We start from the raw sequence: 25,347 nt of genomic DNA, 5'->3' as shown, positions 1-25,347 counted from the left end.
TGCAACTACTGAAGCCTGCACGCCCTAAAGCCTGTGGCCACAACAAAAGAAGCCACCGCAATGAGAAGCCCATGCACCACAACAATGAGTAGCCCCTGCTCACCACAACTAGAGAAAGCCTGCGTGCAGCAATGAAGACCCAACACAGCCAAAATAAATACATAAATAAATAAATTTATATATTAAAAAAAAGCCTAAGGCCAACACAACATAAGATACACATAGGATTCCTATACCTGATGCTATTTTTCTTCTTCCCATTATATCCATCCCTAGTAGAACCAAACAGAAAGGTAATTTTCCATGACTCTTGTCTAACTTTTAAAGTTAAGTATTGCCTACATATTAAACCCTGTGCCATGCTCTCCCAAACTCTCCTTCCCTTACTCTACTGCTTTCAACAACGTGCTTATAACCTCATATATTACATAATTTACTTACTTATCACATTTATTTTGTCACCCCACTCAATATAATGTAAGGTAAATGAGAGTAGGATTTTTGGGACTTTCCTGGTGGTGCAGTGGTTAAGAATCTGCCTGCCAATGCAGGGGACACAGGTTCAACCCCTGGTCCAGGAATATCCCACATGCCATGGAGCAACTAACTCCGTGAGTCACAACTACTGAGCCTGTGCCCTAGAGCCTGCAAGCCACAGCTACTGAGTCCACACACCACAACTACTGAAGTGCGTGCACCACAACTACTGAAGCCCACGTGGTCTAGGGCCCACGTGCTACAACTGAAGCCTGCACTCCTAGAGCCCGTGCTCCGCAATAATAGAAGCCCCCGCAATGAGAAGCCCACGCACCACAACGAAGAGTAGCCCCCGTTTGCCGCAACTGGAGAAAGCCCACACGCAGCAACGAAGGCCACCCAACGCAGCCAAAAAAAAAAAGGAAGAGTAGGATTTTTTTTCTCATTTACTGATAATATCCTTAGCACCTATAATAGTACCAAAGACAAAATAGACACAAAGTAAATATCTGTTGAATGAATTAATGGGTATTTTACTGAAGTAAAATATAAATTTTGGCATTTTACCAGTGAAGAACAAGCATGTCTTAGCAAATTAGCACTTGCAAATGGACAACAGACACAAATGCTATCTATGTACACAGGAGGGATACAGTAGCTGAAGGAGAAATTCTCAAGGAGAAACAGTTTTCTCTTCTAGACCCAGAAATGAAGATAAGGAGACAAGAGACAAGGAAAGGAGACGAATTTGGAAATTCTGTAGTTCAAACCAGAGCCAAGAGAAACAGAATTTTTTTCCCAAACATAAGATTCCACAAATATAAACAAAGAAAAATAAAAGAGTAAGAGCAGTTAACACACCTCTCTTCTCCCGATGTATTTCTTCCAGAAGCTGCTCCTGTCTTTCTATCTGTTCAAAGAGACACTGAAGCTCAGCCTCCTTGTTTTCAGTCATGTTCCCGAGTTGTTGTCTGCACAACATCAGCTGGTGCCGTAGACTTTTCTCTCTGTTTTCTCTCTCTCTCAGTTCCTCACAGAGCCATTGAAGTTTAGTCTAAAAATATGACAGTTATATCTAATTTTTTTAAAAATCTAGAAAACAGTAGCATTCCAAAACATGAGAAAGTCATGATAATCTGAATTTAGACAATAACAAATTTAAGCAAAATTTTAAAAGACCCATAATGTTTTAATTTGCATAATGGTTTATATCAGTTAAAAGTTGGTGCAGAAATGATTTCCTTGGATTTTTATAAAATATTTGGTATACTCTATCATCTTTGGAAAGGCAGTACTACAGAAAAGTTTGGCCTCCTAAACTTCCAGGTGTAATACAATTAACCCCCTAATTTGATATATAAAGCAGTCTGGTACAAGCATTTGAAGATCCAAAACACCCCATAATAGACCTAGAAACTGGTTATGAAGGGAATTTTAGAGATTAAAAAATAAGATAAAATTCCTAGTTTTGTTTCTAAAAATGCATATCCCCAAGGGTCCAGCTAATCAGGTAGAGAGAGAGAGATTCTGTATGGCATGAGGCAGATAAAGTCTGCATTTGTCCACATTTAAAACTAGGAAATTCAATCAAAGCAACTCTCTTTTCCATGGACTCTAACCTCACCAACTCTAATACTTAGATATTTAAAACAGGGATGAGAAAAGAAATCTTTCTTCCACCTTCAATAGAACAGAATTTCAGTCGGGTCTTAGGACCTTCCCAAGTGAGACTATCATCCAATTTCTAGTTGATTTTAAATAATCTAAACAGTCTTCACCTCAAAGAAGCAAAATAGGGGAAGTCATGAACTAGAAGGGAAAATGAGATTAAGCAAAGGGACAATTTCCCTGAATAGCATGAATCCATAAGCAAGAATGTTCTAGGCCTCTAGAAGTCTAGAAGGTTCTTAGGACATGCCCCAGTATATTAAAAGTAGCTGTGATAGAATTAGCCTATGATGAAGCAGAACTGGGATATGGCCCTTAGACCGGGGTCTCCCCACATACATCAGCTTTTAAACATCCCCAGAAATGAAAAACAAGGCAGTTCCTTTGGTCAGAAGGTCTAACAGATGGTGACATAGAACAAAATACTGTCATTAGTCAAATTATGCATAAATTATACACTTATATTGTAAGGTAACAAATGTATAATATGTTGGGTGAAGAAAAATGGAAATCATGCTTATAAAGGCATGATTTATTAATAACAAAGCACTTTTGATCAGACCAGAGCTTATGTTAATGAGGTGGCTTAGGGTGGGGCCCCCAGATAGCCTCCGTAAGGGGCTGATCATTAGAGAGTTGAAACTTACAATCCTACTCATCAACCTCTAAGAAGCGGGGTGGGGGACAGGCAGGGGAGGACTGAAGATTAAACTCTATAAAGACTCCTGAACAATGAGATACGATGAGCTTCCAGGTTGGTGAATACATCCACATGCCAAAAGGGTGATGCACCCAAAATTCCAGAGACAGAAGTTCAGTACTAAGGACCCTTTGGGACCTTGCCCTATATACCTCTTCATATGGCTGTTCATATGCATCCTTTATAATAAAGTAATAATAGTAAGTCAAGTATTTCCCTGAAATCTGTGAGCCATTACAGCAAATTAATGAACTATGGGAACCCCAATTTGAAGCCAGCTCAGATAGAAGTGTAGGCAACCTAGGGACTCAATACCTGTGACTGGCATCTGAAGGTGGGGGAGGGGGAGTCTTGTGGGACTGAGACCTTAAACAGCAGGATCTGCACTAACTCTGGGTAGTTAGTGTCAGAGCTGTAATTAGGTTGTAGGGCACCCAGTTGGTGAATGCAAAAAATTGAAAAATTACTTGATGTGGAAAACTCAAACTTCTGGAGTCAAATATGTTGTGAGCAGAAACATCATAATAGTAGGTATTTCACAGGAAGGGCAGACCACTAGGAGTTTTCATCTTCACAGCTCTGATTTGCACAAGCTAAATTCTTGGTAACTGCAACAGAAATACTGGGAACTCCCTCCTCCACCAACTCTCCACTAATAGGGTGGTCACTCTACTGCAGACAAAGCAAGCTAAGAACACTGAAGTCTCAACTGTAATTTCCCCAGATTGTTTATAAGGCTTCAGTTATGAATATAACTTATGAATAGATATTTTTAAAAATCTTCAACAAAATACTAGCAACCAGAATCCAGAAACATATAAAAAGGTTTTTACAGCATAATCAAGTGGGATTTATCCCAAGAATGCAAGGCTGCACTAATATCTGAAAATTAATTAATGTAATATGCCATATTAGTAAGAATTAGGGACATAAAGCCACATGATCATATCAAAAGGTGCAGAGAAATCATATGATGAAATTCAACACCCATTCACGATGGAGACATTCATCAAGCTAGGAATAGAAGGGAACTTTCTCAACCTGATAAAAGACATTTATAAAAACCCCACAACTACTATCATACTTAATGGAAAAAGACAATGCTTTCTCCCTAAGATCAGAAACAAGAAAAGAATATCTGCTCTCACCACTTCTATTCAACACTGTATTAGGAGGTCATGGCAGGGCAATTTTGCAAGAAAATGTAACAAAATATATCCACATTAAAAAAAAAGAAGTAAACATATTTGCATCTTTTTTGCAGATAACATGCCCCTGTATAAGAAAATCCTAATGATTTCACTAAAAACATATTAGAATAAAATAGTTCAGCAATGTTGTAGTATATGAGGTCAATATACATAAATCAATTGTATCTCTATATACTTGAATGATCAATCCAAAAATAAAGTTAAAAGTCAACTGTATGTACAATAGCATCAAAAGGATAATATACTTAATAATACACCTTTAAAAAGAACTGCAAAACACACTCTGAAAATATCTGAAAGAAAAATAACTCTACAAAACACTGTTGAAAAAAACTTTTAAATACCTAAATAAATGGGACCATATCCCATGTACAAAGATCAGAAGACTTAATATAGTTTAGACAAAAATACTCCCCAAACATCCTACAGATTCAGTGCAATTCCAATCAAAATCCCAGCTGGCTTTTTGGAGAAATTGACAAGTTGATCCTAAATTTCATATGGACATTCAAGGGACCCAGAATAGCCAAATAAAGTGTTGAAAAATAAGAACAAAGTTGGAGGACTCACTCTTACCCATTTCAAAGCTTACTACAGAGCTACTGTAATCAAAACAGTGTGGTACTGGCATAGGATAGACATATAGATCAATGAAATAGAATTGAGAGTCCAAAAATAAAACTATACATATACAGTCAACTGACTTTCAACAAGACTGCCAAAACAATCTGATGAGGAAAGAATAGTCTATTCAACCAGTGGTGCTGGGACAACTGAATAGTCACATGTAAAAGAATAGAGTTGAACCCATACCTCATACCACATAAAAAAATTAACTCAAAATGGATCAAAGACCACATGTAAAAGAATAGAGTTGAACCCATACCTCATACCACATAAAAAAATTAACTCAAAATGGATCAAAGACCTAAATGTAATTGCTAAAAATATGGCTACAAAATAAAATAAAATAAATAACTAAATAAAAATTTAAAAATAAATAAATAAAAATATAAGACTCCTAGAAGAAAACACGGAAAAGTCTTTGTGACTCTGGTTTGGCAATCATTTCTTAGACATTACACCAAAAGCACAAGCAACCAAAGAAAAAAGCTGATAAGCTGAACTTAATCAAAATGTAAAATATTATGCTTCAATGGTCACAAGTAACAAAGTGAAAAGACAACTCACTAAACAGGAGAGAATACTTATAGATCACATATCTGAGAAAGGACTTGTATCTAGGATATGTAAAGAACTCTAATAATAAATTAAAAGATAACAAATTGAGCAAAAGATCAAAATAGACATTTCTCCAAAGAAGATATATGAATGGTCAATAACCACATGAAAAGATGCTCAACATCACTAGCCATCCGGGAAATGCAAATCAAAACCACAATAGAATTCCATTTCACATCCAGCAGGATAGCTATAATCAAAAAAAAACCAGATGATAACAACTGTTAGTGTATATACAGAGAAATTAAAATTCTCATATACTGACAATAGGAATGTACAATGGTGTAGTCAGCTTGGAAAAACAATCTGGACTTTCTTCAAAAGCTTAAACATAATTACCGTATAACTCAGCAATTCTCTCCTAGGTATGTACCTATGAGAAATGAAAACACACATTCACACAAAAAACTTGTACTCAAATGTTCATAGCAGCACTATTCATGACAGGCAAGAAATAAAAATAATAGAAATGAACATCAACTGGTAAATGAATGTGGTATGTCCATACAATGGACAGTTATTTAGCAAGAAGAAGTAAAGTAACGATACATACTACAACACAGATGAACCTTGATAATATTCTGCTAAATGAAAGAAGTCAATCATAAAGGATTGCATATTTTATGATTCCACTCATAGGAAATGTCCAGAACAGACAAATCTATAGAGATAAAAGCAGATTACCTGTTGACTAGTGCTACAGGGAGGGTGGGATGGGCAGATAAGGATGTGATGGCTAATAGTCCAGATTGTCTTTTTGGGGTGATAAAAATGTCCTAAAATTCATGTAGTGATGGCTGCACATCTCTGTGAATATACTAAAAACTACTGAATGGTAACTCTAAATAGGTCAAATGTATGGTACATGAATTATATCTCAACTTAGCTGTTATGTAACAAAAGAAAGAGAGAGAGGGAGGGAGGGAGGGAGGAAGGGAGGAAGGAAGGGAGGGAGGGAGGAAGGGAGGGAGGGAGGAAGGAAGGAAGGAAGGGGAAAGTAAAAGGGGATAGATCAACAAAGCTAAAATTAAACCTCCCTGCAGAGACGAGATCTCGCTGACCTGGCTTTAGTACTTGCTATACAATTTTTAGGCCTCTGTCTTGTCTATATGTCACTAGATAAATACAGGAAGTCCTCAACTTAAATTAGGATGTGAACTTCCAATTATGACTACAGAAATTTAATTAAGTCTGCTTCATTTCCCAATATCCACCTTGAAATACTATTGCAAATAGAAAAAGAGAAAAAAACTTCCATAGCACAGAAAACATGGTCAATTCTGCCAGATTAAAGGAGCACTTTCTACTATAACATTCCACTAATGCATTTAGGAAGAAAACAGAGTGAGGGTGAGGGATATACCATCATCCCCATCTAACCACAATATGAGAGACAAGGATGTGAACTGGACTGCTCTTTAGAAAGCATACTATCTATGTAGAGTGGAGCAAGTATCGGAGGCTGGAAGTCAGGAGGCTGTTACAATATTCCAAACAAGTGAAAATGGTAAGGGTTGAGCCAAAATGTACGTATTTGGACTTAAATGTGAGGGGGGTAAGGAAGAGAAAGGAATCAGTATTGATGGCCAATTTTTAGCTTAAACTGAAACAGGAAACCTAGAAGAAGCAATGATTTAGGGGTTAAGAAGTTAACATTAGGATGAAACATATAGAAGTTGTTAGGAACAAAAGATACAGAAGCATAGATGACTAATTGGATATCTAATTATATATATATAGCTCTTAAAGCTCAAGAGATATGGCCAAGAGATACAAACTAAAGAATCAACAGCCTAAAGGAAGTTAACGGCATAGGAAGAGATAAAATAGCTCATAAAGAATATCTACAGAGAAAATAGAAGAGGGTTTAGAAGAGATAAACACAAGAGAATTTCAAAATAAAATGGAGATGTAGATAGAAAGTCGGGAGGAAAATACAAGAGTCTGGGGTGATAGAACCCCAAAGGAAGAAAATACTACAACAAGGTGGATATCCTCAATGTCAAAGACTCAAAAGGAAGGGACAGGTATATCTAAAAATATACATTTTTGTCAAAAATAACTGCAGCTCAGCCCACTAGATCAAAATAGGACTGAAAGCATGAACACCAAATTGTTTATGGTGATTATGCCTTTATACCTACAAAAGATGAGTGTAAATATCGAAATTTTATTCTCAATATTGCTATATTTGTTACTGTTTATTTTTCCATTTAGCTATGTTAGTTTTTCCTTTAAATATTTAGGTGCTCCAACATTGGGCACATATCTACAATTGTTCTCTCTTCTTGTATTGATTCCATTATAATGACCTTCTTTGTCTCTTTTTATCATTTTTTGTTTACAGTCTATTTTGTCTGATATAACTAGAGCTACCCTTGCTTTTTTCGTTTTCTCTTTTTTTTGGGGGGGGGGGGTTGGGTTACCATTTGCCTGAAATGTCTTTTTCCATCACTTCACTTTCAATCTATGTGTACCTTTAAGGCTAAAGTAAGTCTTTAATAGGCAGCATATTTCTGGATCTTGTTTTTTCCTATACATTTGGCTATTCTATGTCTTTTAATTAGAGAATTTAATCCATTTACATTTACAGTAATTATTGATAGGTAAGGGCTTACTATTGTCACTTTGTTAATTGTTTCCTGGATGTTTTGTAGGTTCCTTGTTCTTTTTGATTCTTATCCTGCTGTCTTTTTTGTGTGTGTTTTGTTGTCTTCTGGTATCAGTAGGCTTTGACTTCTTTATCATGTTGTTTTATGTAATTATTATAGGATTTCCCCTTGTGGTTACCATGAGGCGTACATAAAATATCTTAAATGTGTATCACCCTATTTTAAACTGATAACAACTTAACTTCAATAGAATGCATAAACTTTACACTTTTACTTCTCTTCCCCCTCACATTTTAGGTTATTGCTGTTACAATTTACATTTTTTAAAAAATTCTTTAACTAAGATTGTATGGCTATATGTGTGTGTGTACAGTTAGTTACAATCTCCAAAATGAGAATGTATTCAATGCACTAAATAATAAAAATTATTCTAGACAATTATTCAGTAAGTTTGATACGGGTCAGTTGGAAAATGATTCTAAAACATTACTACTTAAGTCATTAATTTATTAATTGATATTAACTAGGAAAAATAAGGAAAAGCCTATGCTATCACTGCTTCTATATTAAAACTACAATCTGAATCTGTAGACCACACCTTCTATTAACCTCATCAATCTTTGCCAGCTCCTCAAGAAAAATAAATAAAATGAAAAGCTCCGGTGACTATCATATTATTATTGGTATGATGCACGGAAATAAGGGAAAGGTTAGATGTATAGTTTCTGGAAAAGATATATTTTCAACAAAGTCTTTTTGCTGTTTATTTGGCACCTCAAACATACACACATCTTTATTCTTGTATGTTAAAGAATTTAATATAATAAACCCTCAACACATTTTTCAAGAATTTTATAATAATATTCTTCGATTAAAATCTCCTAGGGAGTTTCCAAAACAACCAACATACGTGCATGCGCACACACACCCACACGCACATTACAGCTAGTTTTGCACATCATGAGGCCCTGACACATGTAATTAAATGAACAATTAGATGCTGTTAATTTTTTTTGGAAAGACATAGCACCTTGCATCTAAGTAATAAAATAGAAAAAGAGAATGGTATCTTGAAAACAGAAAAATTCCAAAGTTCTTTTATTTTAATATATTAAGAAAGTTTAATTAATATTCAAAAGTAACACATTTAGGACCTGAACACTATCAATTTGAATTATAAAAAATACAATCACAAAGAGGAAGGGCTGAAAGGATGTACATACAAAAGCCCTGATAACTCTATGCCATGTAGGCATGGTCCTAAACAGCAGCTTTCAGATGCTAATCCCCTCAGGATTAGTCTAAAATCAGATAATTAATATTATCACAGATGGCTAGGTATTAGAATATAAATTGATGTATTAATATGTTGGAGACAAGTAAATGAAATAACCTTGACATACAGAAGAAATACATACATGCAAGATGAAATCTGAAACAGATTAACCAGAAGGAATGCACTTAAAAAAAATCAAATATGGATTGATAAAAGGTATGAGGTTCACAGCTGACCATAAAAATCCTTGTGAGGAAAGAGTAAAAGGAGTCAGATTATTCAACCTCTTATTTACAGGAAGACCAACATGTTCTAGGACCAAGTCCCTATTAGATAATATTATAGGAGTTAATTTCATTGGTTTACATCAGAGACATCAAATGTACATGCTAAAGGTGCCAGAGAGGAAACATCTGTAAAAGTACATAGAAAATATGTTCTCTTTTGTTTTTCTTGAAAAGTTCAATTCAGGCTATTATGTTACTATTTACCATTTTGAACCACGCATGGATACAAGAGATAAATCCAGTTCTCTTCAATCGACTTCAAAAAAAATAATGTGCAAGCCTAAAGATAACATCAAGTAATACTTTTCTTCCATATTGGGAGTCAACAGAAAATGATGGTGATAATGTCAAACGATAGTTAACTATACTAAGAAAGCTTAATGAACAGTCAAAAGTAACACATTTAGGACCTGAACATTATCAATTTTGAATATAAAAATGCAACCACAAAAAAGAAGGGCAAGAAGGGCACCACATCTAATGTGGTGTCATGTCCATGGTTCTTCTTCTTAACTCTGTTTTCTACCACAACGGAATGAAACCCTAGTGTTATCAGATCCTCTGATATATCAAAAGGAAAACAATTTCATGTTGCAATAATACACTTAATTGAATTTTTTAAAATGTTCATTACCAAATCAATTTTTTTAAACTAATGTGGTCCAAACAAAATGAGTCCCTGGGGATCACCAGCTTCAATCATCTGATTTAATCTGTTCTTTCCCAATGATTTAATGGCAAATTTAGAAAATACCTTCACATTTCTTTTTCATAATGCTTTCCTTACTCCATCCCAGTCTTTGGCCCGTTTTCACTACCGTTGCTAAGAGATGATAATAAAAAAACAATTCTGTTTTGTCATAACAATAATCCTACTGGTTCTGATAAAAACAATAACAAAAAATTATTTGCAACAAAGCATTAATCAGGTTTGATCTGTGTTATGGACTGAATTACATCCCTCTCAAAATCATATGTTAAAGCCCTAACTCTCAGTATGACTGAATTTGGACACAGGGCCTTTAGGGAAGTAATTAACGTTAAATGAGGCCATAAGGGTAGGGCCCTAATCCTGTAGGGCTAGTGTCCTTATAAGAAGAAGAGACACTCTCTGACTCCTAACCTTCAACTTCTCCAACCATACCGCTAGCCCCCACATGAGAGGTGGCCGTCTACAAGGCAAGGAGAAGTCTCACCAGAAACCAACCCTGGCAACGTGATCTTTGACTTCTAGGCTCCAGAGCTGTGAGAAAATAAATACCTGTTGTTTAAGCTACCCAGTTTTGTTATGGCAGCCCTAGCAAACTAATACAGTATGACCTATGGCTCCAGTTAATTCCTATTGAGCCTTTATTCCACTGCCATACAAAATTAAAAATAGGTTATAGTTAGATGCTTGATATGAATTGAATAAGTATCAGAATATATTATTAATCCTATGAAACAAATTAACTTATGGAAATTTAATCAACCAATAATCAATTAAGAGAATCAGAGTCTGTTAGAGAAACACCCGTTATCTATCATTCATTAAGTATCTTGGAGAAACAGCTTGGAACACAGTATAGGAATAACTTTACCAATTCCAAACAATAATTAGCTGACAAGGCTATTAATCACAGTGCAAACACCATTCTATTAACCACTCACAAGAGCATCTTACAGATTACATAATAGGCTCATTTATTTAACTACATCAACAAGTATCGCTAAGTAAGCCAAAATAGGGAAAGAATTTCTAAATAAGGTAGTTTTTTACCTTCTTAGTTGACAGCTTGCAACTAGGTGGGAATATTTTGAAGTATCTAGTAAAACAATCAAAATGATCTTTTTAATCTGTAAGAATCCTCTAATGAGATTCACTGGAATAATATACCGAAAGTCACTAAGGAGTGACTCAAAGCTAAAAACCAAGGAAAACAGAAAATTCAAATAAAAGATTACAGTTGACAGAGTTAGCAATAATATCAGGAACCATAATTTTGCTGCTTTTAACTACTATGCTTCCTTCACCAAAACTCTAAAAACAATTTTGAGAGAAAATGCTTACGTAAGAACCAGAGATAAAGAGGATGGCGATTCTTTAAAATGTGCTAGATCACCAAAACAAGAATTAAACCAGAGCTGCAAAGTTCAGATCTAAATCAACCTCAGAATATGACTTTCAATTATACTTTCTCCACTTTTCTGCTTGGTTTGAAAATAATCTGGAAGAAATATACCCATAATCACAGTACATATTAAAAAATACAAAATGCTTCCTCCAATTAAGCTGAGTGTGTTCCCTGTATACTACCTAAGGATATTTCCACCACGTGAATGAAGATACCTGAGTATTTGTATCACATTTTGATGTCTACACTGGAACGATAAAATACTAGATGGTCATTTGCATCCTTCAACAAGAATTAAATACAGTAGGTCTAATACTTCTCACACAATAAGTGTTTTTAAAAAATCCACATCACTAAAAAGACAATATATAAATGTAAGGTTTATATTCAAGTGTAGGTCACACAATCAGTAGAAAAAAACAATGGCACAGAGTTCAGAGATCCAGGTTCCCGAACCCTTCTCAGAAACTAGTTTTATGTCCTTAGATAAAACTCAAAACTCCCAGGACCCGTTTCTCATCTACAAAATGAGAAAGTCAAACTTCACAATCTCTAATGCTGCTTCAGTTATAATGCAAAAACAGTAGGGAAAAGCAAATGCTTGTCAACGCGTGAAACACGTTATACTGATACTATAAAAAGTGTGACTCTTTGGGATGATACCAAATAGGATAATATAGGAAAATCCCCAAATAACTTGGAAGTATATTTCTTATTTATATAATCTTAAAATTTACAGTACTGATCAAAGAAAACCAATCTTTGAGAACTGACATATTTACTGAAATCTAATCTGCTTGTTATTTATTCATTGGTGATATTTAAGCTGAGGAAGTAACCTGAGTAGGAAAATGCAGCAAGGCTAATTACTCTCTAAAAAAATATATTTATTGAGCATTTAGCCAAGCCTGTGGTAAGCACTAAAGATGCAATAGGAACAGGATAGACACAGGTCTCCCCTCATAACGCTTACAGATTAAAGAAAGAGGAGAAGAGTAAATGGGAGTTTCAATACAGTGGGATAAAGGCCAAGAAGGAAAAGATCTTCAGAGCCAAAGAAGCACATAAATTCTCCTAAGATACACCTCTGTGCATCTTAAGAGAATAATTAATACCAGACTCCCAGAATTAAATGTGCTCTCTAAACAAAAGAGTACTGAGCCTCCTGCATTGTGCTGAAGAGCAGTTGACATCAGCTTTTTTATTCACTTATCATAAAATGATAAGTTAAGATCTGGGATCAAGAGTGATGCTTGCTAGTATTGTGGTTCCAACCTGAAAGTGAGTGCCTGATGGCTCTAGATTTGATGATTTGTGCCTACTTTCTCACTGCAAGTGTCTTAGCTACTTCTCATTTCTCTCCATGATTTGAAGCTAAACTCTGCTCTATGCCTTTGTCCCTGCTTCTCTTTAGGCATTCCTGTCCAGATGGAACTTTCTGGATATCAATCCCTGTGGTGGAAACTCTTCCAATACTTCTGCTAGCTTGCCTACCTAGGACCCTGCATGTCTGTCTATTCCAATACTAACCTTTGACTGTAGTCTTCTAGTTTAAATGGAAAATCCTGGACACCTCCTTCTCCATCAGCCTCTGACATAACATTAAACATCACTTGCATATTGTCATCAAAATGTTTCTTCAGTCTGTCCCTTCCTCTGAATCTCTACAATTTCCTAAATTCAAACTTTCACCCTACCTCAACCAGAGTCCTGGGTCTCACTCAAAGACCTCTTAACTGGTGTTCCTGCCTTTGGGCTTCCCACCTCTAATCTACCTTTCACATCACTATCAGAGTGATGCTTCTAAACTATGAATACGAACATTTCACTCTCCTGTTCAAAACTCCTTCATGATTCCCCACTAAATGCAGAGCTGACCCAACCTTTGAAAATGGCATACAATGCTCTTCTTGATGGATCTAATCTCTCCCTCCTTCTGGAACCTCATCCCCGACATTCCCTGACTCACATTTCTATACTGTATGTAGTACTGCCAAATCACTTGGGGTTTCTTTTGCATTTATCATGCTGTTTCTCTTCCAGGCCATTCCTACAATTGTTTACTCTGTATGCATGTTCCTTCCTCTTTACCTGGCTGGCTTCAAGATTTATCTGCGACATCAGCCTCCAAGGCAGCTTTTACATACCTCTGTTACAGCTCTTACATATAATGTTGAAATTATCTACATAAGTGTCGACTTTTCTAGAGAAAACATGTTTCTCAAGAGGAAGGATCATTTCTTTAATGCATTCATTATATCCACAGCATGTAATATAAACTTGGGGCATAGTAGCTACTTAGAAAATTCTCTGCTAAACTGAATAAAATTTGGCCTCTGCATGCCTTGTCAGGATTTATGATAAACACAACTCCTTTATCTATGGGAACTCCTTGCATAACTTAACGACCACCTCAACCCTCTTCCTCCCTGCAGTGTATTATTCTTACCCTTTATTGGTCATTTTATCTATGAACCTGGTCCAACTCTTAGTTGGGTTTCATGTTTATGTTATGTCACCAATGCCAACCAAGCAACAGTGACACAATTCCCACCCAGTCCCTTAGTTCTTCTACAATTAACACTAAAAGAAGAAATTCATTTGGCAGATTTATGAAAACAATTACCAAATGCAATCAGACGTCCTTCTAATACAGCAAGATGTCAGCATGGACTAGCTGAATAGCAATTATACTTTCCATATAGTTTTTGTCCTTTGACGTCAGATCTTATCTTCAATACTTATAGAGCTGTCCAGTCATAGTTCACAGGAATTACAGTATTGTAGCCCATCAATAACCTAAGCCATCTTTCTAGTAAATAGAGTCAATTCCTCCTTAGTCAGTTGGTCAGCGTAGTATTGCTTATCATGACCCTTTTACACTGTAGAGGAACAGTTGCCTCATGCAGTATTAAAACTTGTCTGATCAGAAGTTCAATCCCATTAAATGATAAGGGAAAACGGCTCACTCGCTCCCAAATTAAAGAGCTATGATTAAGAGTCATCTCTGGCTCTCATAATTTAATTGAACAACAGCAGTGAAAGCTTTCTGTTCAGAAATGATAAAGATTTTAACTTGAAAGAAAATTCCAAGTACATTACTCTGTTGTCAAAATTGTGGAGTTGGGAAAAAAAGAGAAATTCTTTATTAATGCACAAGAAGTTTCTATCTAAAAAATTCTGAGACAGCAAAACATGTCTATTCTAAATTTATTATACAGGTAGCATAAATACAAGTTTGCATTTGGTTCTATCAAAAATGGTTAGGTATACACGGGATCACTGTATTTAAAGTAGGAGAGAAAAGTTTATAAGGCTGAGTAAATTTCAATGTTCAATCATAATACTGTTAGTTTCTTATTAAGAATTTTTTTTTAAAGAGGCTTCTCTAATGAATATCTGGTTTTCAAAAGTGAACTCTGTTTTTGCACCACCTCCCACCTGTACCTTACTCACAAATCTCAGGGCCTTATCTGTGTTGACTCAAATATTCATCTTCTTGCCACTGTTATACTTAGCCAATTAGAGTACTTCTACATATTGTGTTTATGACTAAGTTTAAACATTGTATTTTTGCAGAAGCCTTCTCTGACATGCTGGCAGTGTCATACCCTCCCATCCTCCCAACATGAACACCATAGTTCTTCCTTCTTCTGTGTTCCTTTGTCAATGTTTACATATTTCTATAACAATATAAAACACTTTATGGATTTCTAAAATTTGTTTACATCTACGTTTTCCCTATTAACTTTCACAGCTTGCTAACACTTAATATCCCCAATGTCTGTATACAAAACAGTACTCAATCAACAAATCTTGGCTGAATGAACAAAGACTTTAAATGGTAATGCACATAATAATAAGAATGTTAATTGTGAATCTGACATGGCATGTAATACATTTTCCCACTCTTTATATGGCACTGAGAAAGTCACATACCTTCTCAGAAACCTCACTTTGCTCATATTTTTAAATAAGGATATTGTACAAACTTAAAGTTTCTTTCTTGCAATAAAATCCTAAGTTGGACCACAATTGGTGAGGTTTATAGTACAGTTGGTTTTCTTATAGAATTTAAATGGGATGGAAGATTTTAGTAATTTAAAGCTGAAAAAAACTATTCTAAAAAGGAATGCAAGTGCTTAAGTATTGATAATTGAATAAACAGGTATCAACATCTTATATGGTCATAACTCTATATATTTAAATTAGTGAATTTCTAAGTTGATTTGATCTATGAAGATAGCTGATAACTATCTCACAGTGTAGAAGAATCTTTTTTGCTAAAATGAGCAAATTGTTCAATTTATTTATTTTTGGTTACCTTCCACTAAATTTAAATCATAATGCCAAAGAATCATGAAGCAGTGAAGTTATCTTCAGAACACAAAGTTTACCCCTCCCATTTTCTAAATGAGAAAACAAGACACCCAGAGAGATGAATGATTTTCTTGAGCCACAAAGAGATTTGGCAGGCTTTGAGCTAACCCTCCAGAATCAGAATATAAGTATATATGTGTAAATGAAGGTTGGTTACAGCTGCCCTGACCTTTGTGCACCTCCAGAGACAAGGCCTATCCCAAGGAAAAGGCAGAGGAATTTGTCTCTCCGACAGGCTAATTCTGTTATTTCAACAGTTTTATTTACTGTCATTTATTCTCTCATTCCATGACTATATATTTAAGCTAATTTTTAAATGTTAAACTAAAAGAACATGGAAGTTTCTGGAATGCATTACAATGATATCTTTCCCAGCAATGAAGTATTATGCTTTCATATGCTCAGTTATATGTCAAAATATATGACTAGCCCAAATAGGATGACTTGAAGGTCATAAACATTATGAAAACTTTAGGATTCAAAGATTAATTACCTTGCTTTCTGCTAACCAGCGATGTGGGTCATAATTAATATCAGGACCAGATGAAAAAACCTACAAAAAAGAGGAAATCGTCTATTAGATTTTTCTGTGAGGTGAACTTACATAAATGAAAATTCTTCACCATTACACCCAAAAGTTTAGTGTCTAAAGTTAAGGGTTTAAAAAGAAGAAAGTTCATACCAAGTATGAAACCAATTCCAAACCATTACTTATTTAACATGCCTATTTATGTAAGCATGTATACATGTATCCATGTATGTATGTATTGACAGTAAATATTTAGCTCACATAGAGAGACATGAATCACCTTTCAAGTGCTATTACTGCTTGAATCACTAAGTCTGATTCCATGGAGTTCTGCATGGCAAGCAGCCTCATTTAAACCAATTTATTTCATTTGTGTTTGTTTCTTTTCCTCAGTTTTGTTCCAGGTAATGTATTTCACCGTGAGTTAGATGTAATTACATAGAAACCTAATTCTTTGTCTCATTTTTCCTTCTTTAATTTTATACTATGCGGGCCATTTTGTCTCATTAATGGTTGTGCAGAACTGACAGAACCTAATCAATATGACTTCATACCAACATCGCTTTGTAATTCATGATGGTAACAAAATTCTACCTTCACACCAACTCATTTATAAAATCCCTTGTCCTCTGGTTCTGCCTTATTACTGATAAAACTACACTCAAAGGTTGTCAATGACTTCCTAATTTTAAACACAAGTTTTTCTCAATGCCTACCTTCTTTGAACTCTGTGCTACCTATGATATTTTTGCATCACTTTTTCCTAGAAATGTTCTGCTTAAAAATATCCTATCCCTTTGCAAGAGATGTCTATTCCTATTCTCAATACTTCTATACTTCTTAATGTGTGTGCACATCATTCCCCTAAGGAATATCATTAGGTAATTCATTTAGACATATGATGAATGCATAATGAGTGCTGACCACATGCCATATACAAGAGTGTTATATTCTTATATCCAACCCTTCCCTCATCCATGTTTCTCATTATCTAAATCTCACTCAACTCTTGTGTCTTGCCTGCCTTTTCAGTGAGATTTCCCTTAATCACTCTAGTCCATAGTGTTTTCTTCCTCTTCTACCTCTGTATCATGTTGAATATTTGTAAACATCAATTTATCATTGATTATGATGTTTTTATTATTCTTTTTCATTGATCTATGTCATAGTCTCAAGTCTTCAGTGATCTAAGGTATAGTGCTCAAGATTAAAGTCCAAAATAATTTGAGATAAGTACAATGTTCATATTTTGTGACTTGCTTTACAAATTTATATATAGTTTAGTATTTAAGAACAGTCACTTGATCACTTATAAGTGGTGTGACTTAATTCCTCTAAGCTGTAGGTTACCATCTGTAAAGTGAGTAAACTACCTCCTCAGGCCAAGGTATAAATTAAATAAAATGGGTGTTAGCACAGTGTCAGGCATACAGAACACCATTATCACTACTAACTGCATATCAAGATATAAGCATCAATAAATACACTTCAGGGCTTCCCTGGTGGCACAGTGGTTGAGAGTCTGCCTGCCGATGCAGGAGATACGGGTTCGTGCCCCGGTCCGGGAAAATCCCACATGCCGCGGAGCAGCTGGGCCCGTGAGCCATGGCCGCTGAGCCTGAGCGTCCGAAGCCTGTGCTCCGCAACGGGAGAGGCCACAACAGTGAGAGACCCATGTACCACAAAAATAAATAAATAAATAAATAAACAAATAAATAAATGCACTTCAAAGTCTATTATGACAAGAGCACTGTAACAGGCATTTGTCATAAAAAGATTAGAGAAACAGAAGCCATATACATGGTAATATGAGTATACTACAAAAAAAGCTCTACATAATAAGGACAGCTATCATTAGTTGAGTATCTACTAAGTGCAAGATACTTCACACTATGATGTGCACCTTCTATATCTATTTTTCTTTATCTTCATAATAACCCAACTTATAAATGGGACATGAATTCTTAGAGAGAATAGAGATTACATAACTCATCCAAGGGCATATATTAACAATCTGAACCCACATCTGTCTTGGTCCAAAGCCTATCCTCTTCATGCTCCACAAATAAATGCTAAAACCAAGTGTTAGGGGAAAAGCTCTGGAATTATCAAAGATTGGTCAATGAAAATGTTGTATCTTTAATTCAGACACTTTTCTAATTGCTTCATAATAGTGGTGGTTTATTAAGTGTCTAACCATAGGTTTTCAATCACTGCATGCACTTACTAATGTGGAATAAGTAATAAATATGGCACTGAAAAAAGAAAATATAATTAGAAATAATGCCAATATTCCCAAAGACTTTTCTCAGACTCATTTGCTGCATATCTATTATGCAATCCATTCCATAGACAGTCACTTTCTACATAAAATGGCTGAAAATTTCATGAGCAATATTTCAAAAATGAACAAATGACCAGGAATAATTGGAATTATTCCATTTTGAAAACATTTTACAAGGACCACCAATCTCCCCTATATTTCTGAACTATAAAGCAAAGAATCAATTTTATTTTAACAAACACCTTGGTGGTTTCTGTGAGGTGAGAGCAAGTGTTATGTTCTTGAGTATTCCTCTTTTTTTTTTTTTCAATTTTATAGGAATGAAACAACAGAAGTTATTAATGGAAAGAGATCCACAATGGAAAAAAAAAGAATTCTTAAAAAAAAATCTTAATAGAATTTCCATTCTTTTAGATTTACTTTCCACCCATCACTAAGATTGAATTAGTCTTTCTCTAGGGGAAGAGGTGTAAAGACCTATTACCACAGTCACTGCATTCTTGAAAGCCTATTAAAGAATAGGGTACTTTTCAGAATATTGGAAGGATAATTTGAACCTCATAAAGAAATAAAATATTTAAGCCATCTGCTATCTGCACACTATGTTTTAGCCTGTAATTGGCCATAACAAGGTTTATATATCTTATAACACAATCCAAATGTTTCCATTTTTACATCACTACTTGACTGAAAACAAGCCATCCTGACACAAATTCTTAAATACAGAATAAATACTGCATTGTTAATCTGTGCATCTTTGTGATAAAATTAGGATTTCAAGGCTTTAAATATATGTAAACAAGACAAGTCCTAAATAAAGCATCATTCGACAGGGAAAAGAATAAACCAGCATTATAACAGGACTGAAAGTTGGTTTTCCCCTAAAGCCAATTACTTCTCATACTTGGCTCAGAGTCCTCTCAAATTGACGTCTGAGCTTTTTAAAAAATGTATATAAAAATATATATTGTAGAAATTCCATCAACTCCACCAAATTCTACCAGCTGAAATATTTCTTTTAAAGTTGAATCCTAAGGCACAAGTGTAGAATTATCACTTGATTTTCTTTAAAACATTACTTAAGGAAAAAAAAAAAAAAAGATGGGCAGGAAGAGAGGAACAGCAGGAAGAAAGAGGGGAAAGTAGTTTAGGGAAGAGTATTTTTTTTATTAATTAATTAATTTATTTATTTTTGGCTGCATTAGATCTTCATTGCTGTGAGCGGGCTTTATCTAGTTGCGGCGAGCCAGGGCTACTCTTCGTTGCGGTGCATGGGCTTATCACTGTGGTGGCTTCTCTTATTGCAGAGCCCGTGCTCTAGGAGTGCAGGCTTCAGTAGTTGTGTCTCGCAGGCTCTAGAGCACAGGCTCAGTAGTTGTGGCACACGGGCTTAGCTGCTCCGCGGCATGTGGGATCTTCCCGAACCAGGGCTCAAACCCACATTCCCTGCACTGGCAGGCGGATTCTTAACCACTGTGCCACCAGGAAAGTCCAAGGGAAGAATATTTTATATGAGAAAAAAGATGAAAGACAAAATAATAAGAAGAAACATCTGAAGAGGTTTAAAAAAACCTTTATGCATAATATCATAATTCGAGTGCTGTCATATCATCAGATGAAATAAATACGGGGTAAATGATGGGCTAAATTATAATGTATTCTGGTTATACCATATTAAAGCACTGCAATGCTCTTTGTATGTAACACAGCAGTACTAGAACCTAGAGTCAAAAGAGGTGCTTACCTTCAAGGAATTAAGAACATCCATGATTAACATGTTTTTATTTATCATTTCACTAGGACTACATATTGAGTAGCAATAAGCCATTTTAAAGATAGGAAAACGAAAGTAAATGTAATTTTTTTAAATAGGGAAGGCAAATAGCACAGTGGTTACTTGTTTAAGCTCCACAGTTGGACACCCGAGGTTTGAAGTCCTAGTTCTAGCTTTTGACTAGATATGTGGCCAGGGGCAAGTTACTTAACCCTTCCAAGCCTTGTTTTCTCTTTTCTAAAATGGATTTAATCTGAGTACCTAAAGGATAGAGTGGTTTCAGCAATTAAGGGAGAGAATGCATACACCAGTACTTACTTACACGGTATCCGTAATATAATTAGTACTCAAAAGATGTTAGCCAGTAATATACTAACAACAACAAAAATAACCAGTGATAATAAAAAATTCAAAATCCAGGCTTCTTCACTCGAAGGATTTTGTTTTAGTGAGAACTGCTGCTTCCCTTGTAAGACATTTTCTTTTACAGAGTGAGATACAGGCAGTTCAGTGGAATAACAGCATACTATCTCTTACCATGAATGTACAATAGATAAAATAGCTCATTCTAAAAAATGCAAGATATTATTTTGTTTCATAAAACTCTCTGGAATAAAAATGTGACTACCATGTAACCATGCATTAAAATCTTCTTATAATTATATATTAGGAAACTAACTGAAAGGCACAATGAGAACTCATAATTACTTTCAATTTCTCCATTGAGTCCCTGGAGAAGGTTTTACAAGCTGCATCAATTTCCTTTCCTATCACACCAAGAATGGATTCCTGTTCAGTCTCCAGACAAAGAAGTTGATCCTTGAGCTGCAATCTGGCCTCTTCCATCCTCCTTGAGTGCTCTTCTTCATTGTTTATATGTTTTTCCTAAGGCATTGATAAGAAATAAAAACAGAAGTTAATTATTAAGTGGAGACAAGAAACACATGTAGTATCTGTACAACCAACTCAAAGAAGCGTATTAGAAAACAGCTTTCAATAAATATTAGTAAAACACTAGAAAAGGCAAAATGTCAAATAAGACAGTGCTTCTTCATTTCAGGAGAAGAAAAAAGTGTTACTACTGCCTTTACCTCATTAAAACAGTTTTTTAAAATGTCTATGGTTTCAAATGCAGTTACACTGCATAAATGCTTTGAGTCATGAAAATTTGATAGAAGATGGAGGTACTTTTCAAGTAAGCAAATATACTTAATGAAAAGCGGTTTCTAAAGAACCCTTTAAGACAGGGGTCCCCAACCCCCAGGCGGTTACCGGTCTGCGGCCTGTTAGAAACCGGGCCGCACAGCAGGAGGTGAGCGGCGGGCGAGTGAGCAAAGCTTCAAGTGCCGCTCCCCTTTGCTCACATTACCGCCGGAACCATTCCCCCTGCCCCACATCTTGCACGAAAACGGTCCCTGGTGCCAAAAAGGTTGGGGACCGCTGCTTTAAGAGATTACAAGGACTTAGGGCCCCCCCTAGACAAAATAATTATCAATCATTATGATTACACAATTTAATTCAAAATTCATTAGAGAAATTCAAGTGGTATTACACAAGGCTTGGAGGAAAATAACAGAATCACTAGAATTTTAAGTATAAACAGTGGACCAAAAAGTCATGATGGCTGGCTAGTTATGCCTTCAGTCATTACATAGTAGCCTAATCATCTTTACCTACCCTAGTAAATACAACACAAGCAGGAAGATGATACGGCCAACAAACCAGCTTGAATTTAAAATAACAAAGAATTTTTCAATGAAAAGTAATCATGAAAAATGGAATGGCATTCGAGCAGAATAATCATACATGATATTTCCTTGCAATTCAACTTACTTTAAAAAATGAAAGAAACACCCTCTGCGCAAAAGAACAGAGTCCTTTCACAACCTGTCTTCAGCTGTTCTCTCCAGCCTCATCTCCCTCCTTTCCACTCTCTCATACTTTAACTACTTTCAGCTCTCAAGTAGGTCTACATATGTCTCCTCCGCCCACATCTCATCTGAACAACTCACTCTGAAATTGCACTATTTCAAAATGGAACTGGCAGTCATGAGACAGCATTTACCTTCATGAGTACATCATCCCAATCTGGAGCTCAGCTTTGTAAACCTAGGAGCTGGATTTTCTTTTCTTTTTGGTACTCCAAGTTGAGTCATGTTTCAGCAGTAGAGTGCATTAAGCTCACAAGAGACAAATGTACACACTAGAATACCACTCAATTAACTACATTAGCTTACAGTGAGAACCATAACTGCCATATGGATCAGAATGTAGGTATTGTTGTTACGTACCTACCCACCTATACATCTTATCCTTCAAAGTTTATCCTTCAAGACCCAGTCTCCTTTCTTTCCTGATCTCCCAATGCAGAATGTTTCCACAGTATATTATGTATCATGTAGTTTTTTTAAAAATGTACTAAGCTATACGATAATTATTTGGTCTTGCACCTGTCTGCCTTAATAAACTGATAATTTCAGGAGACCACGAAACATGTTTATAGTCATCTTTAAACTCCTCCACTTTGCTAAATACGTGATTTAAACATTTTTTGCAGACAAATTCAATACTGTAAAGATCATTTCATCAACTACCATGCAGATCTATATACTCAAAGGCCACTGAAGTGTGCTATGTTTCCTCTATACAAACATAGGCCTCCAAACAAACATAGGCCTGCAGTATTCTCGCTGATGTAATATTAATAAAGAAAACACTCTATCAGGGGTTGCTGACATACTTAGGGGACAACTGTTCATATTCGAAATCCACACAATTCACGAGGATGTTCTAACTGATCTTTCTTTTCTCTCTTCACTCACAGCCATCTTTCTTTTTCCACTGTCACTTTTCTGTGCTCTCTGTTACTTCCCTCATTAAAAAGAAGACAAAACTATTTCTACATTTTGATGTTCTTAAGAATGCTGAAATCACTTTAACAAAGACTGAAAATTTCATTATCCACTTCACTATCCTCTGTGAGATAGCATATCATGTCCAATCTCCCTTTGAAGTGAAACTCACAGAGCTATAAACTCACATAAACCTTAGAGAGCAGTGGGTTCAACTATCTGTTCTTTCAGGATCCCCTTCTTTGACATTTCTGACAGATCGTCATCCAACCCCTACCTACATGACCAACTCAAGTTTCAAGGAAAAGAGTAATTGACAAAGCCGCAAAATCCTTCCATTAGTCTAAGTGCTATACTCAAAAATTAAAGTAAATAAATGAATCCTCCACCCCTACTGAATCTTCTGATGTTTCAGGCAAAGGTCCAGGCTCTTTTATTTAACTCGGTTTCAGACACTGCATCATACTGGTCCTCCATCCTTTCTGCATGTCCTTCAAGACCCTAAATCTAAGAGTTAAATAAGCTCTTCCATTCTGTACCTAAGCAACTGTAACTTGATTTCTTCACTCATTCTACAAATTTTTACGGAAGGCCTACTATGGCAGTACACTCTTCTGGATGCTAGGGATAGAGTAAATGAGATAGATATGGCTTTTACTCTCACAGAGCCAACAAATTTCTCCTTGAAATTTCTGGCTTGAGAATATCAATTTAAACACTAATTATGGCACCCAAAGAATTAGCTGTTTCTCCCACTTTCATGTTTCAGAAATAGCTCTACCAATGGAGCAAGCACAGCTAACTCTATGGGAGGAAGTTAAACTGGCTGACATTAATTCAATCAACCATCTCATTGGAGGCATATAGATTAATAAAAGCAGATGATAATATTTAGGCACTATTATGGCTATTCCCTGGTCTTCTAGTGAAATCAGAGGGAGCAGTAATTCTACGGCAACATTAACAAAAAGCTACCATATTTCAAGAGAACCAGAAGTAAGACGCGGTATTTCAGAGACTAGTTAGAAACATGGAAGACACAGATAGTCCAACTTCAATGTTTCAGCGTAAATGGACACAGATGCCTGGGTCTTGGGAATATAAGGAGTTTCTTTGCAGCGGGTAGGGGGGTGGGGATAGCCTAAGCTGACTATGACGGTCTATATGATCCAAGAAAAGGGATATCAGTCCTAGACCATGACTGAGTTGGAGAAAGAACCTTAGAAAACAAACCCAACCCTTAATTTTATGAAATGAGGAAACCAAAGTTCAGACAAAGCAACTTGACTGAAGTCAAAGAGCCAATAACCCGTAAACTGAGTCCCAACTCCCTTACTAGTGCTCTCTGCTGAAATGCTATAAAGGTTGAGTTCTTAAAACTGAAGTTTAGAAAGCCAATGTGAAAAACTCAAAAAAGTTGTCAGTAGGTGTTAGGGAAGGTAATAGTCTTGTTCAGGCTTCAGAGGCAACAATAGGCCTTTGACCAAACAAAGACCCTGAAGGGAGCTACGTGCCAAACTGCTGGACCACGTAGGTCAGCAGAAATGGTGCTAGCAAGCCTGAAAACCAACAGATAAGGAAGGGAGTAAGTCACGAAGCTTCCTGGGCCTTGGGAATCTGGCCAGTTCAGCGGACATTCCGAGACTTACGAAGAGAGAGCAAAGCATTTCTGATAATGGCCAGAGCTGCATATTTGCGCATAAGCTGGTGATCATCAGCTGCGGCTTGGCGTTACGAGCAGGACTCCTTTGAGCAGTACTCTGAAGTCTCAGCCGTGGGGTGGACGCACTGCTCGGGACCTTCCAGCTGGGACTCCAGATCACTGTTCCAGGGATTTCCCAGCGCTGCTCCGGTCTGGATGTAGGGGCTTCCCCAATTTGGTGACACATGTACATGTACCTCTCTATATACATATATTGCTTGTCCTCATACTGTAACTTA

The 25,347-nt window shown here is 36.0% G+C and overlaps 1 protein-coding gene across 1 annotated transcript in view; it reads right to left on the bottom strand.

Annotated features, from left to right (window-relative positions):
• The window catches only part of CEP128 (centrosomal protein 128), a 424,502-nt gene that overhangs the window by 219,265 nt on the left and 179,890 nt on the right, over positions 1-25,347 (bottom strand). Inside the window, exons 17-19 of the mRNA XM_060166154.1 lie at positions 21,263-21,439; positions 16,461-16,520; positions 1,339-1,531 (exon numbers count right to left, since the gene is read on the bottom strand). Coding sequence (XP_060022137.1) covers positions 1,339-1,531; positions 16,461-16,520; positions 21,263-21,439 — 430 coding nt within the window. The remainder of the gene's footprint in view (positions 1-1,338; positions 1,532-16,460; positions 16,521-21,262; positions 21,440-25,347) is intronic.

Source organism: Lagenorhynchus albirostris, chromosome 1 (assembly GCF_949774975.1).
Source record: "Lagenorhynchus albirostris chromosome 1, mLagAlb1.1, whole genome shotgun sequence".
Classification (NCBI taxonomy): Eukaryota; Metazoa; Chordata; class Mammalia; order Artiodactyla; family Delphinidae; genus Lagenorhynchus; species Lagenorhynchus albirostris.
The sequence above is the reverse complement of the archived record's forward strand: the minus strand, read 5'-3'. Positions and strand labels throughout refer to the sequence as shown.